Below are 14359 nucleotides of genomic sequence, written 5' to 3'. Positions count from 1 at the left end.
AAGAAGGCATTCTTGGTTCCCCAGAAAAACCCACTGTTTCTCCAAATTCTTTCGCCTTTCACACAGTGATATTAATTTCAGGCCTGAGAACCCTGTCCCTGAGACAGGGGCTGTGGATGCCAGGAGGCAGGAGGATACTAGCAACACATATTTTGAGACTCTGGCACGAGTTCATGGGAGTCAGTTTCTGCACCATACAGAAGGGTATAACCACTCATCAGTTCTTTCTCTTGATGTCACTGTCCACTAATCTGCTTGTAATTAATTTCACAGACTAGATGATATATATGGACTATGCTGTTTCCCTATCTGCTTTGGGGTTGATGTGTTCAAACCTCTAGAATTGACATTTTGTTATTCAAAATTCCTGAATAATTATTGAGAGCTCCATTGTGCTCACGTGGGATAGCTTTATATTGCACTTACATGGGAATCAAGGTCCTGCAGGGTTCCTTGACAAAAACTGTTGTTTCTGAAAATCAGCAACTAACAAGTGTGTACTGTATATTTTAAGACAATGAAATTGTCTGTAGTTGTGTTACAAGGTTCCTCTTAGTGGCTATGGGTGAGCAGAAGTTTGTACCTCTTCTGCTTAAAGCAATATATTGATAATTTTTAGGAGAACTGATTGTTCTGACCCTGCTGAGGCTGATTTTGAGTACCACTGTGTGAATGCACAGGCTTTCTAGAGGAACCAGGAGGAATGCTTTGCCACTTTTGAACACTGAGGTAGAACCGCTAACATGATTTGCACTCCTGTTTCTGGTTTTTCAGTGCAGATGCAGCTTTTGGTATCAACCACTAGGATACAGAAACTGTTTGTAATGAGGTCTCCTGAAATTTCTTGCACTCTGTGCACCCTTGAGCTATTCAGTAATGTCCTGTAGACTTTATGGTTTTCTGTTACTGAGCTTTCTTGTTACCTGTGAGTGCTTCACAGTTGGGAGCAGAGTTGGGAACTGTCTGGGCAGCCCAGTGCAGTGCTAAGGAAAGATTAATTAGCTTCAGTCCTTGCTGAGCAGACTTGGATGGACACCTTGTGTCCTTTATATGTACCCAGATATACACATTCCTTTTGCCTATAGTATGTATCCCACTACGTAGTTGCAAATGCATGGTGTTTCTGTCTCCACTTTCCCCTTAAGTAGAATGTTGAATATTATATCAATAGCAGACTGTGAAGGTAGGAGAGAAATCTCTGCAAAATACACATCAGTTTTGGACAGAACTAAAAGAAGAAAACGCTGTTGTTTCTCCTCAGGTTAATGCTAACCCTGCACAGCTTTGCTTGAAGATGGTGTCACCAAACAAATGTTCTCCTTATTTTTTGTTCTAGATTAATACAGCAGATAATTCCACCAAATGTGAGGAGGAAGCAGAAGATGATGACACTTATGTGCTTATGTTAGGCTCAGAAACTCGACCAGCCATGAGTAAGTAATGTTGTGAGACAGCTTTTTCAGTAACAAATCATGTGCCACATTAAGTGAGTGAGATTATGGGCAGAGGTGGCAAATTATTTTTATGCTTTCAATTTCCACATGTTACTACAACTTCCATGGAGGGCAGATGTCCTAGGAGAAGGGGAAGGCAGATAAGGGATTCAGTCATGATAACAAAGTCATTGCTCAGTAAGACAGACCTTGGTGCAACCACCCCTCATGATGAATTCTGAAAATAATTTGTGATCTCTGCTCAGAATCCAGAAAACCGCTATGTTAGGCAGCTGAGTGCACTAACCTCTCATTTGAATCAGTGGTGAAAGAAAGGCATCACCAAAGGGGAACTCAGAATGGAAACCTACCTCAAGGTTTAGCTGCTATGTATTGACTGTATGTCTGCTGATGGACTTATATAGTTTACTCTGTTATGTTACTGAGGTTGACTACCCAAATCTTGATGCTTCACATAATGATTAAAATATATGTTTTCACATTCCTCCACTACATTCTTGTTCTGTGGTCTGTGAGCCACTAAAGACAGTAGAGCTCCATTTCTGCAGGAATACAGCCATGTCTCCTAGGGACAATGTTTAGTTCATTTCAGAGAGATTTAAAGAAGCACCCAAACCCCATTGTACAAAATCAAGTTACACAGCTGTGTGGGCTACAGCTTTATTCTAATAAATGTTGCACTATGCTGCATTGAAAGTCAAGTGATACAAGTTACGGAGGCAAGATAAGTGTGTGATTTCATTCTGACAGCAACTCTAGAAAAGTTTAACGTTGCGTGCATGAAGATGATGTGTATCAGAGTAGCAAGATACAATAAAAACTTGCACTGCTGATTTGGTAAATATTTAAAAAGCTGTTCACTGACGGTATGTATTTGACAGCTTTCCACTGTATTAGTTTATAAAAGTTTTATTAGCCATTGTGTTGCTTCTGTGGCAATCCTTGAAACAGGAAATGTTTCCAAATGGCAAATTTTAAATGAAATAATGCATTCTTTAGCAATAAAAACCGACCAGAACCCAGGAGATCAATATGGAATTGAATCGAGATGCCAACAAGAAGCTGAAGTGGATGAGGAAAGGAAAGATGATGTAGAAGTCAGCAGAGAGGAAACAGAACATGAAGATCAAGAAGAGGAAGATTCATACAGCTTTCGCAGCAGCCCTGACAACCTGTACGCCAGCATACCTGATGACCTCAAAGAGGACAGAAGAGGCTGCTTCTTCTGTAAGGGGCCACCCCCTCCTCCCCCTCGAAATCTGCCTGGCATCCTAAAACAGGATGATCTGCACAGTTTATCTCAAGGTATGATCTTGGGAGGAAAATAACCCCAGATAGAAACATATGCAAGGGCAGACTAGGTGCTGCTGTAGAGATTATGTATGATCACGTCTCGTAACAGCAGTAGCTGGGCCTTAATGCTGCAAAGCAAGCATGGGCATATGAACTTTGCTGCATCAAGATGTTCACAACCAGGTATGTCAGCTAATACTGTGGAATGGGCTGCAAGTATTTACCATTAAAAATATTAAATACTATCTTGATTTAATACAGCTTGGAATTTCACAGGTAGAATTAATAGAAAGTGACGGTGCGGAGAGAAGTAACATAGTATTTTATTATGTTTTAGCCAATGCTGTAGTTAGAAATAAAAAAGCTATATTGTGCTGCAGATTGGAAAGAGGGAAACTGTGGCTTTTAATGAAGGGTTTTTTCCTTTTTTTTCCTTTTTTTAATACTTCTGCCTCAGAGTAAAAATCTAAAATTTAGTGTTGTAGTTTGAATCAAGTGATCAAACACCCTAAATACTATTTGTATCTATTTCAGAAAGAATTATTATTTTTTTCACATTGAGAAAAACAAGTATACACAGGAATTCAAGCTTAAATACCAGTCTTAAATAGTCACATGCAAGGGAAAAAAACCAAAAACAACCCTTCTTATTTGTCATGGACACTACTGATAAGTGTGCACACAAATTGCTTTTGAATGTCTCCACTGCTTATTATTGTTAACTCTGTTTTAAAATGTGACATGACCTATTAGAGTCTTAAATTACCATCTCCAAGCACTTTGGTGTTCATCTAAGTAGACAGAAATAGCTTTGTAGCCTTATAGCCTGCTATAGGTAGGTTTTTTTCCTGTTTTCTGCTGTGAAAAAGCTGGCTACATGCAGGAAGTCACAGGTGGGTTCTAAGAGAGAGAGAGGCAGAATAAATTAATATTGAAGATGTGCTTTGCTTCTCACAAAATACTGAACTGCAGCTGTATGTGTGCATAAATGAGGAGTCAGGTTTGGCACACCGGGTTTGTTGGTGTAGGTTTGATACAAATGCCTGTCTTGGAATAGCTCTCATGTGGCTATACCGTCAAGTACTGATGTGTACCTCTCTGCCAAATGCCAGTTGTCCATATGTGGGTATCACAGAATCACAGAATAGTAGGAATTGGAAGGGACCTCGAAAGATCATCCAGTCCAACCCCTCTGCCAGAGCAGGATACCAGCAGAGGGAGTTTCTCTGCTATGTAGTGTCCTGCACTGGTAAGCCAGAATTCATCTAAAAACGCTCCAGTGAGTAGTCCATTTAAACCATGGTGTGAATTTTCCTGAAGTCTTACCCTTGGTTTCATCACTGGGGAATGGGATTGGAGAGTATCAGAATTCCTCTAGATGAGGATGCTGATGGCTTTCAAAGAGGAGCTCTAATGAGTCATTGCTACGTATTTTTAGTCAGCCAGTTGCTTTAGGTGTTGATGTGGAATACCTAAAATGCAAGTCCCCTTTTCTTGAAATCTCTGTTTTGGCAGTGGCATGAGAGTGCCCCCTGTGGGAGTTAAAAGAAAGAATATCCTACAGAGAAAGAAATACAACTTTTATAGTGACATGGAAACAAATTATTTTTCATATTAAGTGTGGCAGGTGTATGAATCCCACTTGTTTGAAAACATTTTTATATCTTAGCCAGAATACATGTTGATAGTACGTATTCATAATATATCCCATTTATAAATGACACATCCCATTTATAAATGTATCACACTTACAGAGATTGCTTAGCTCCTCTGAACCCATAAACAGATAAAACAAGTCTTTAAATAGCAGCCAAAGGATTGAAAACACGAGTAGTGACCACAGCCTAGTCTAGCAGATACATATGTACGGGTAGTAGATTACAACACAAGGAAAACAAGACTCCGTACAAAAATTCCAGGCAGGTCCCCTGTTTTTGCAGGAAAGATGGGTAATCAGCACAAGGAAGTTATAAACATTTATGGGAACACCAGCCTCAGTAACAGCTTCTAACTCTTAGCAGTTTTTTTGAGGTTTTAAAGACAAATCAAACCCAGGTATTGGGAAATTCATGGATTCCTTTTAATGCTGTGAAATATAAAAGCTAAAGCAAGTTCTGAGTAGTTGTACTGTGAAATTTATGAAATATAGGGAATACAGAGAGTGAGTGAAGTTATTGGGGTGTGAGGATTTGGATAGTCTTAGCATAGATTATGAGAAGTCATAAATTTTATCTATACTGTAAGGGGCTTTTTCCATTTTTTGCCACCTTGTCCTACAATACATCTTAGTAAAGCCCTCAAAACCAAGTGAGGCATTGAAGATGCAGGAAAGACAAAACTCAACATTTTCTAAAATAAGTTTTAATTCTTAAGCCATTGTTGCAACAGCTAACAAATAGCCTGTATTTTCAAAATGCCTAGGGCCACAGCTACCACTTACTTGACATCACCATTAAAGAACATGTTTGTGTGACTTTTGTGGAAGCATCTGGGGCACTCAGTATTTCTTTTAAATAAACCCATTTATTTTGGAGCTAATAGCTAAGCATCTATTTTTTATAATCTGATGTGAAATCTTGAGGAGGCCCTGAAGTTGGAATTATTCCTTTGGGGCATCCTCGCTACTGACTTAGATGATCAGAAGCCTCTGAAAATCAGAGCGCTTTAGTTTAGAAGTGGAATTAGGTCTGAGTCACTTTAGGAAACTCAAAAGCTTTAAGTTAAGTCTTAATCTTATTTCTTTACCCTATATATGAAACACGATTCCTCGCTTTTTCAGACATGAATTTTGTGGAGGACAGAGGCGAAACAGAACATGGTGATGGACTCCTAATAGCATGCTACAGAGAAGACCAAGATACGTGCAAGAGAGACAGTGAGGAGGAAGACCCATACACGTTTGCGGAATTGGATGAATCTGTGTACGATTTCATACTGGCTGAGGAGGAGAAGGAGGAGAAGAGGAAAGAACGCAGATCTTTTATCATGAACAGGCCCCCAGCCCCTGCTCCTCGGCCCCTGTGTTCACCAGCCAGAGACGAGAACACTCCCTACATAGTACAAGGTTAGTGCTGCTTCTTTGTAAAGGCTTTCTGGTTGTATATAGACGTATGTCTTCTATTTGATGAATAATATTTTTCTATAAGATTAAGATCCTTGTTCTGTTACTTTCAAACCAACAAGTTGGTTGATTCAGTCAACGTATTCTTACCTTTCAAATGAGCTGAGAAATCTCTGACTAATGTTAATTTTCAATTTGCATCTCAAATAGCATTACTTTTTTGGTTTAATTTTACAAAAATTGTGAAAATGTGATAGAAAATTAGGAATTGGTGGGCTAGCTGTGTGTCTGTTTTAATGGTGTGATCTTGTGCCACTTGAATTGCCTTTCCTTTCAGCCTTTACTTCATTCTAAGAGAGAGATTTTAGCCATATTTTATTTATATTTTAGAAATGGTCATATGGGGAAGGATTAGGTCCTTTTACCTTTTCTGTGATTACTGGAGAACCTGTTTGAGCTTATTTATGGAAACGTGAGGCTAGAAGAGATTTCAGGTATCTCGTAGTCCAGTTCAGACTGAAGCCAAATTTCAAAATAACAAAAGGAATTTCTGTGAACCTACTGCAGAGATCTCTTGTGTAAGCTCCAAAATCAATACTGTCTGCATTTCCAAGCTCCTCTACAAAAACCTGCCAATGTGTAAGATTAATCCTTAAGAATAAATGATAGAAAACCAGATTGAGAAATGACACCAGTAGATTGCTTACTCTATCCAGCACGTTTTGCACTAAAACAGGATTATATACTACCCAAATCTTCCTACCAAATGCAGAGGAGCACCTCCTTTTTCATGCCTACTTCAGTCATTGATTTATTTTATTCTTCTTAGCTTGCTCTCTTTCTCCAGGCTGTATAACTCCAGATGAGGGCCAGAATGTGTGGGCTAATGCGTTCATCATTTAGTTGCTCTTTCTTCACCATGTTCAGGAGATACGAGGATGAATCATTACTGTAGTTAAAGCATAATCCAGGAGTAGATGTATATAGGAGGCCTGCTACAAATATACAAGTCCTGAAATGGCTGCTTTTACTGAGATTGCTAGAGCAGTGTCTCAAATCTTGGTCCTCCATCATCATAGACAGGCCAGTGACTTGAAAACGTTTACTGTAAAGATGCATTATTTGAAAGATTGCTTTTACTGTCTTTTATTGCACTGCAGTGTTTCTGCTTTGTTTACTCTAACTGTTCACTAAGGAAGACTCTCAGAGGAGCTGCTTTGATGGGACTGTGATTCTTTTGCACCCAACATTTTTTTTGCACCCGAGGTTCACACCTCCCAAGATTTTTAGCTTTGCTTTTAATAAACAGGTTGTGATAGACAAATCGGCATCCTTGTTGTTCTCTGAAATCAGCCTCTGGCTCAAGTTCATGTACTGATACGGTAAATGGGAAAAGTGGAAGTGCTTCAAGGAAATTTCAGTTGACCACTGAGGCCTCTGTTTCACCTGAGTGTCCTGCCAGTTCCAAATCTGGGATTTCTCACGGTCCTGTTTTGTACAGGGATTCCTGACATAGTGAAACTTTAGACAGAAGTGATATATTGAAGAAGTATGTGGATGTGGCACTTCAGGACATGGTTTAGTGTGGGCATGGTGGTATTAGGTTGACGGTTGGACTTGATGATCTGAGAGGTCTCTTCCAACATTAATGATTCCGTGATTCTGTATCTTCAGCCAAAAGATTTTTCATCCCACTTGGATAGCAGTTTTTGTCCTTCTCCACAACAGTTAAAAAGTTTTTCATCCAGTCTAGCAATATCCCATTTTCCAGTTTATTGTAATTGCTTATAATTGGAAAATAAAAAGGATTATTTCAGCTCTAAGAACCAGAGAATTTAATACCAGTCCATCATTAAAATCTGTGTGCCTTTACAGCCATTGCTTTATAATTTAGTCTAATCGGTGTATAATAAAATTACTCTGGCTAGTGCATGTACACATTTTTCATCCCTCAAATAAATCCATGATAGTTTCAGGTTTTCTCTTCATATATTATGTTAAAAAGAACATTGTGAAAATTGAAAAGTCAAACAATCAAGAAGTTAGAATTGAGGTAGTTTTGCTATTTTACTTCTTTCTCCCTGCAGCAAACGTTATGGTACAGTCCTTAAGTATATAGCCGTGTGCTGCTATTTGTCACAGATACTTTGTTCCATCTACTGTTTAAAATGGGTAAATATAAGATGCAAAATTCTTCAGTGTTTTTCATTCCCATTTTTGTTTAAAATATCATTTATACCTGCACTAGGTCCAATGTATTGTTTCAGGCCCTTCTGTGATAAACCCCTTGATTTGTTCTGTATCCATTGAGGTTTTCGATGTTCAATATGAAGTTACTAAGGTGCTGTTCTTGAGATTAACAGCATTATATAATACTTTACTCATTCAAAGCAGTGGTCTCATTGATTTCAGTGGCCCCTGTGAGTGCTCAGAACGTCAGATTAAGTGAACAGTGTGTCTAGTCAGCACTCTAATGTTACAGACTCATGAGCCCAATTACTGGCTTAAATTACTTGCATGGGGTTACAGAGCACCTTTTAGTTATTTACTCAAGGCATCCTTCCCTCCTTTGTAATCTCTCTCTATTCACTAAATACCTTTTAACTTCTAAAACAAGTAATATTCCTGTAGGAAAGAGGTTGTCCTCACTGCACAGTTCTGGTGGATCTTCATTCCCTTCTGGCGTTCAATAAAACATAGATCCTATGGGAAAGGTGGATTAGAGAATGGAGCGTGTTGTGCAGAGGAGGGCTGTACTAAGGCTACACAGTCACCCACAACTGGATCCCCATGTGCTTTGGGAGTTTATGGAAAGAACAAGTTTCATGCTCCGAGGATTGCTGGAGCTGGTGTGATAGTGCCATGCAGAGATGCAAGAGGAGGATTTCTTTCTGCCTTTTTGTACCCACAGAAATGATGGAAAATTATGGGCACATTTATTGACAAAAAATACTGTAAGCATTGTATAGCAGAAATGCCTTTTACCTCTTGGATTGCGTGCTCTGGCCTCCTTTTTAATTGATTTTTTGTATCCATCAGGACAAATCAAGTGGCTGAGTTCACCTTAGGGCTTTCACCACATATTGAAGTCCACAAAGTTACAAAAGAGTATCTTCTCCTTTAAGCAGAAGTGATGGTGTTTCCATGAGAATAGCAACAGAGAAAGCAAGCAAATAGCCCTCTCTGTAATAATTAAGTAGCTTTCAAATACATCGAAGCAGAAGATTACACTAGGGGGAAAGCCTGCTTGTGTAGATCACCACTTGGTGCTGTGCAGAATAGGCCAGTGTAGCTGTTGATTTGTAGAAGACAAATATGGGACTTCACAAGCTGGATTTTAGAGTCTCTTTCAGAGCAGGATTTACACTCTGAAAGCCAGGCAGTAGACACCCAGTGATGCAAGCTGTCATAACTGAACTACCACAATTTACAGTTTGAGTATCTGACCTGAATTTGCTGACAAATAAATTCTGAGAAACATGAGTGAGTTGAAAGATTTAAAACATAAATGTTCTAATCACTTTTACTCAGCTTCAGTTGTTCTATTTTCAGATTTTAATGAAGATGCAAACTACTATATTGAACACTGCTAAACATCCTGCATCTTTAACAAACAGAGTCCATTTGTTCTTTAATTTAGACCACTGCAAGGATTCTGCCTTCTGTGTGAAAGGCTCATCAACCAATGGAGCTGCAAACTGGTGCCAAATAGCTCGCTGTCCAGATGGTGTGCACTCTTAGTGTGCTCCCTTTTCATTCCTCGAGCACTTACTATTCCTTTGTAGGTTATTTCGGTGTTTTTTTCAATTGTGTGCTGCCAAAACAACTGATAAATAAATGCATGAAGGTGCTATGTTTTCACTTTACAGTGCAATTTTAAGGCTGCCTATTGATACCAGATTTGATTGAGCTGGAAACCGAAGTCTCCAGTGCATTCTTAGGACAGGGACAGGAGTTTCTGTGCCTCCTTACCATTTCCGAAGTGTGACCTACCAGGACTGCCTCGGGACTTAAGGATTATATTACTGCCCTGGTTTGTTTACCTCTTATCAGAGACCACCAGTATGAGAGGGGTTCTTGGCAGCAATGAAACTTGTCCTACAACAACATAAAGAAAACTCCATCAGCTCTAGCCTTTGTTCCTTTGCAAATCTCTCACAAATTCCTAAAGGAATGCATTTCTCCTCTGTACACTGGAAGCATTTTCCTATATAAAGATGGCTGTCCCTGGGACTTCACACTAGAGTTAAAAGTTAACAGTGGAAAAATACATTTCCTAGTTACTATCCCAGAAGAGAGTAGCACTCTTATTGCTCATCAAAATCACAGCGTATGCAGAAAAAGTAACAGCAAGTGGATATTTTTAGGGAGGCAGCATATCTCATGTACAGAATAGACAACATAAACCCAAATGAAATGGGAAAAAAAACAACTCCAGAACAGAACTGTTAGTGTCTTGGAAACTTATCAGGCTGATTACTGGGAACTACAGTGATTGCATCCTAAGTTAGTAATCGTTGTTCTGCAGATTGTTTAAATGCTCTAAAGCAGGGATTTCCAAAATGAAGCCTCTGAGCCCATGCAAACTGCAAAACATTTATGTCCCACACAGGGATTTTTTAGTACTTTCCTACAGTGAGTATAAAGTACTGCACTGCAGATGAATTTCATTATGTATCCCCAACTTAAGGCTGTTTTTCCATGAATAAAATACTAGGAAGCACTGTTCAGCTGCCTTAGAGCACTTAGACTGTTTTTACAGACCTGGTTGAGAAGTGGTATTACTGGCTTCACCTGCTGTGTTCATTCAATCAAATTTTTTGCTATCTTAACTTTGGTAGCTTGAAACATGTACTCAGTAAGAGAGAAATTATTTATAGGATGCTGCCTGGTTGAAAAGCAAACTGTTCTAAATAGTATATTTTTGGTAAAACCAGATACAGAGTTTTCCCCTTTTTGCTTTTCTCTACTGAAGAAAAATGGGACTGCAGAATTATATTCAGGTTTTACACACTGAAGTAAATATTCTTGAGTATATTGCTAGAGTCCTTCCAGCTTCCATAATCCACTAAGTTAAATTTCTGACTTCTCTTAATTGTGTATGGTACAGCAAGTACATCAACACCACCTTCCGAACAGCATCTTAAGCTAACCACCAGTACCTGTTCTTCTCATTTTTCCAGTATTACTTTCATTATCTTGCTTCAGTGTAGGGGAGTCGTCTCTGTGTCATCTCCTGAGGTCCCCACCCTGATCAAGGTTGCTGGGATTTTAACAGGTTTGAGCTCATATTTGACAGACTCAGAGTCTCACTGCAAATTGGGAAGAGAATCGCTGGTGAGCATGTGTTTATTTTTAGGATTAATGTTTTCACATTTTCATTACACTTTGATTCTTTTTAAAGTCATTTTACTTTTGATCTGAGAAAACTGGGTTTTTTTCAATCTCAGCTGACTAATTATGTGGCTGGGGAAGGTAGAGGCTGACAACAGCCTGTGTGAGTTGTGATGAGTGGATGTGATGCTGTAGCTGAAAAACTCAGGCAGCGTGCGTTGGGCTACTGCAACTAACAGAGCACATAGCAGTTTGATATTTCTACAAGTGCATTTGACATCACCTAGTCCTTATTCTGATGTAGTGGCTGTTGTATGTTCTCATAAATGTCCGGAGTGTCAGGCAGCACCTTGAGAACCGATCAGAACCTCACTAGAGCAGTCATGAGGCATCCTGATGTGCTTTTGTTCTGTGCCTAGCTGTGTTGCCTCAGAAAAATTAAAAAGGCCGTGGTGTTTACAGTGTCCCATTTCCTTAGGTAATTTCATGTTAGGAGTTACTAGAGATTTTTGGCTTAATATTAAATATGTGAAATATTTTGTATAAATTTTAGGAGTGGTCCTTAATCATCTCTTACAAAACTCATTGGTTAGCATCGCATTGATGACCTCATGCTGAGTGATGCTCAGTGTGTTTGTTAGCAAACAAAACAGACAAGGAAAATGAGATCTAAAAAGATGTGAACAAACATCTGCAGAGTTCTCATCTCCTGAATAATAAGCATCATTCTACTATATTCCAGCCTTAGTACTCTCTGTGTATTTGTCATTCCTTGCTGTGCTACATCTAATTTACAATCTAATCCCTACCAGAAAAAGAACTTGCAAGTTTTATTTGCCTAGGTACACACAGTTTAGATGTTGAAATGTTTAAATAATGAGGAAAAAAATGGAGTAGGCAAAGATAGGAGTCTCTCCCTGCAACATACCCCAACTAGCAATTCCCCCCTCCTTCTCCATTCTTCCCTTAATCATGAGTTAATTGCATGACAATTCTAAAAGGAATGAAGCAAAAACCGACTAAGAACAAGGAGGAAGCTTGCAAACTCACTGTAATTTGCAACTGAGTTGAGATGTGTTAATAAGTGCAACCCTAGTGTATTAATTAATTTGCATTATCACTTAGCTGTGTGTTTGTATAAAGATTTTGTTCCCCAGGATTTTAATTTTGAATGTTTCCTAAATAAAACAGTCCTGGCAATAGATAATTTTGTTTGGAATATCAGCTCAATTAAATAGATGAGTAAATGCATCTTGAGTTTCCCTAAGCAAACTGAATTCAAATTAGTGATATTTATTGATTTAATCTTTTTTCTTCTGTGTCTTTTCTCCTCTGGGTTTGTTCTGCTGCAAGTGTTGAGTAAGTTGCATTAGGTATGATTAGCCCAGTTATTCTTTTAGTGGGTAGTTTCACCAGTCTACCTTTACTTGACTCTCTAGTGTATAGTGCCAAACTGGTCTTTGATTTTTAGAGTTAATGTTGACAGTACAAGTTAGGCAGCATCCCTCATAGTTTAGATGAGCAAAGTAAAATGTAAATTAGAAATCACATCTTAGTTGATCACTGTCTCTTGAGTATGAGTTGTCCTCTCTCACGTAACTCTTTCCATGTTTTGCCTGTGTTTCAAATTGAAAATGCAATTTTTAAATGTCATAGTGCATCTACAATTCCGTACCATCATGGCTTTGTGTTGGAACGTCCATTCATTCTGAAAATCACATTCCTGTGCTTTTTGTCAACCTGCACCTATTCTGATATATTTCGTTCTCTCTTTCTAGACCCTTTCTACTCATCACCGTTTCTTGCACAGTTGTATGATCGTAAGATGTTCTTCTCAGTACAGAATTATGCACAAGAGACATAGATTTCAAATGTTTCTAGCCCTTCTATTTGTGGTGATAACCATGAAAATACTAACCACATTTCAAGCCTCAAAACATTATTTACCTGCATGTCTAAACGGCCTGAAACAACCTCTGTAGCTAGTCTGATTGAGAGAAAAAAAGCCAATTCAGAGTTCCTCGGATCCCCCTCACTTTTCAAGCTTTTTATTAGGGATTTTACCAGAATTCTGCATATTTGCCACGGAATTTGTGTTTTTAAATGTTGTTTTCTGGTTTCATGTCCTACTAGAAAATAACACAGTAGTTTCTTACTCTTCAAGTTTGCTTTCCTGTAGAAATATTGAGGTTACATTACATTCCTAAAAAGCAGTCTTACAACCTGAGACATAAAAATGTATTTAGGGCATGCAGAAAACTTCATCTGTGTCTTGTAGCAACTGAAGAGAGGAGAGGGAATAGAGTGGAATTACTTATTAGTTCTCTCAGCCTCCTTTAATTCTGAGAAACTGAGAGAGAGGACGGGATACATCACGGACAAAAATTGTATAGTATGTATCAGCTTGGGATGTTTAATTTGTAGATTTTGACCTACAAGCATCTATGGGTACTTTAGCCACTCACAATTTTAATTAAAAATTCAAAAAGGCTCTCTTTCTGATCATACAGCTATTATTGAAGGATGCACATTAAGTAAAAAAGAATAATAGCATAAAAAGTACTGCACCTTTTTAGTCAGATTATCTATGGCAGAGAGACTCTGAAAATGTAGATATATATATCCTTCCTCAGTTGGAGGTCTGTGGCATTCTGACACTTAAAAATTGTATATTAATATTGATTTACTGAAGGAATATTCACTTTATCTTCTGTAAGAAATAATGGAGTAAACCGCTGTGCAAGATTACCCGTTTCTTTCATTCCTGTATTTGAGCAGTTCACAAGTATGTGAGAATGAAGGAGTAAATTGCTGGAGTCTTCCCTAAAGCTGTGGCAGTCATACAGCCGTGAGTGCATGCATCTTTCCAGGCATTCCAGAAACAGGAATTTGTTTTCATTGACCTCACCCACACTGACTACTTGCTGCCAACTAAAATCACTTCAGCAAGATGTGGCATGTAAAGTGGTTTTAACAAATTTTGCTTTGAACTGGAAGAGTAGTTCCATTTCTGATTACTACAACACTGCAAAACTCAGCAGAAATTTCAAAGTCTATCAATTAAAGTGCTTTCCAATCAAGGACATTGTTGTGTATATCCCTTCTCTTCCTTATGCAGTAAAATTCAGGCTGCCCGCATTACCTCTGTGTTCTGGTTACTTTAATTTCCTCTTTAAAAAGAAAATACTATTTCAAGCATAGAAGAAAACACTGCAGC

General features: G+C 38.5%; 1 protein-coding gene across 1 annotated transcript in view; it reads left to right on the top strand.

The window, feature by feature from the left end:
- The window catches only part of LOC104547320 (B-cell scaffold protein with ankyrin repeats-like), a gene marked incomplete at both ends in the record, with an annotated part of 76397 nt that overhangs the window by 55381 nt on the left and 6657 nt on the right, over positions 1 to 14359 (top strand). Inside the window, 3 exon segments of the mRNA XM_010192950.1 lie at positions 1347 to 1433; positions 2454 to 2759; positions 5527 to 5811. Coding sequence (XP_010191252.1) covers positions 1347 to 1433; positions 2454 to 2759; positions 5527 to 5811 — 678 coding nt within the window.

This window comes from Mesitornis unicolor, unplaced genomic scaffold, assembly GCF_000695765.1.
Source record: "Mesitornis unicolor isolate BGI_N332 unplaced genomic scaffold, ASM69576v1 scaffold25549, whole genome shotgun sequence".
Classification (NCBI taxonomy): Eukaryota; Metazoa; Chordata; class Aves; order Mesitornithiformes; family Mesitornithidae; genus Mesitornis; species Mesitornis unicolor.
The sequence above is the reverse complement of the archived record's forward strand: the minus strand, read 5'-3'. Positions and strand labels throughout refer to the sequence as shown.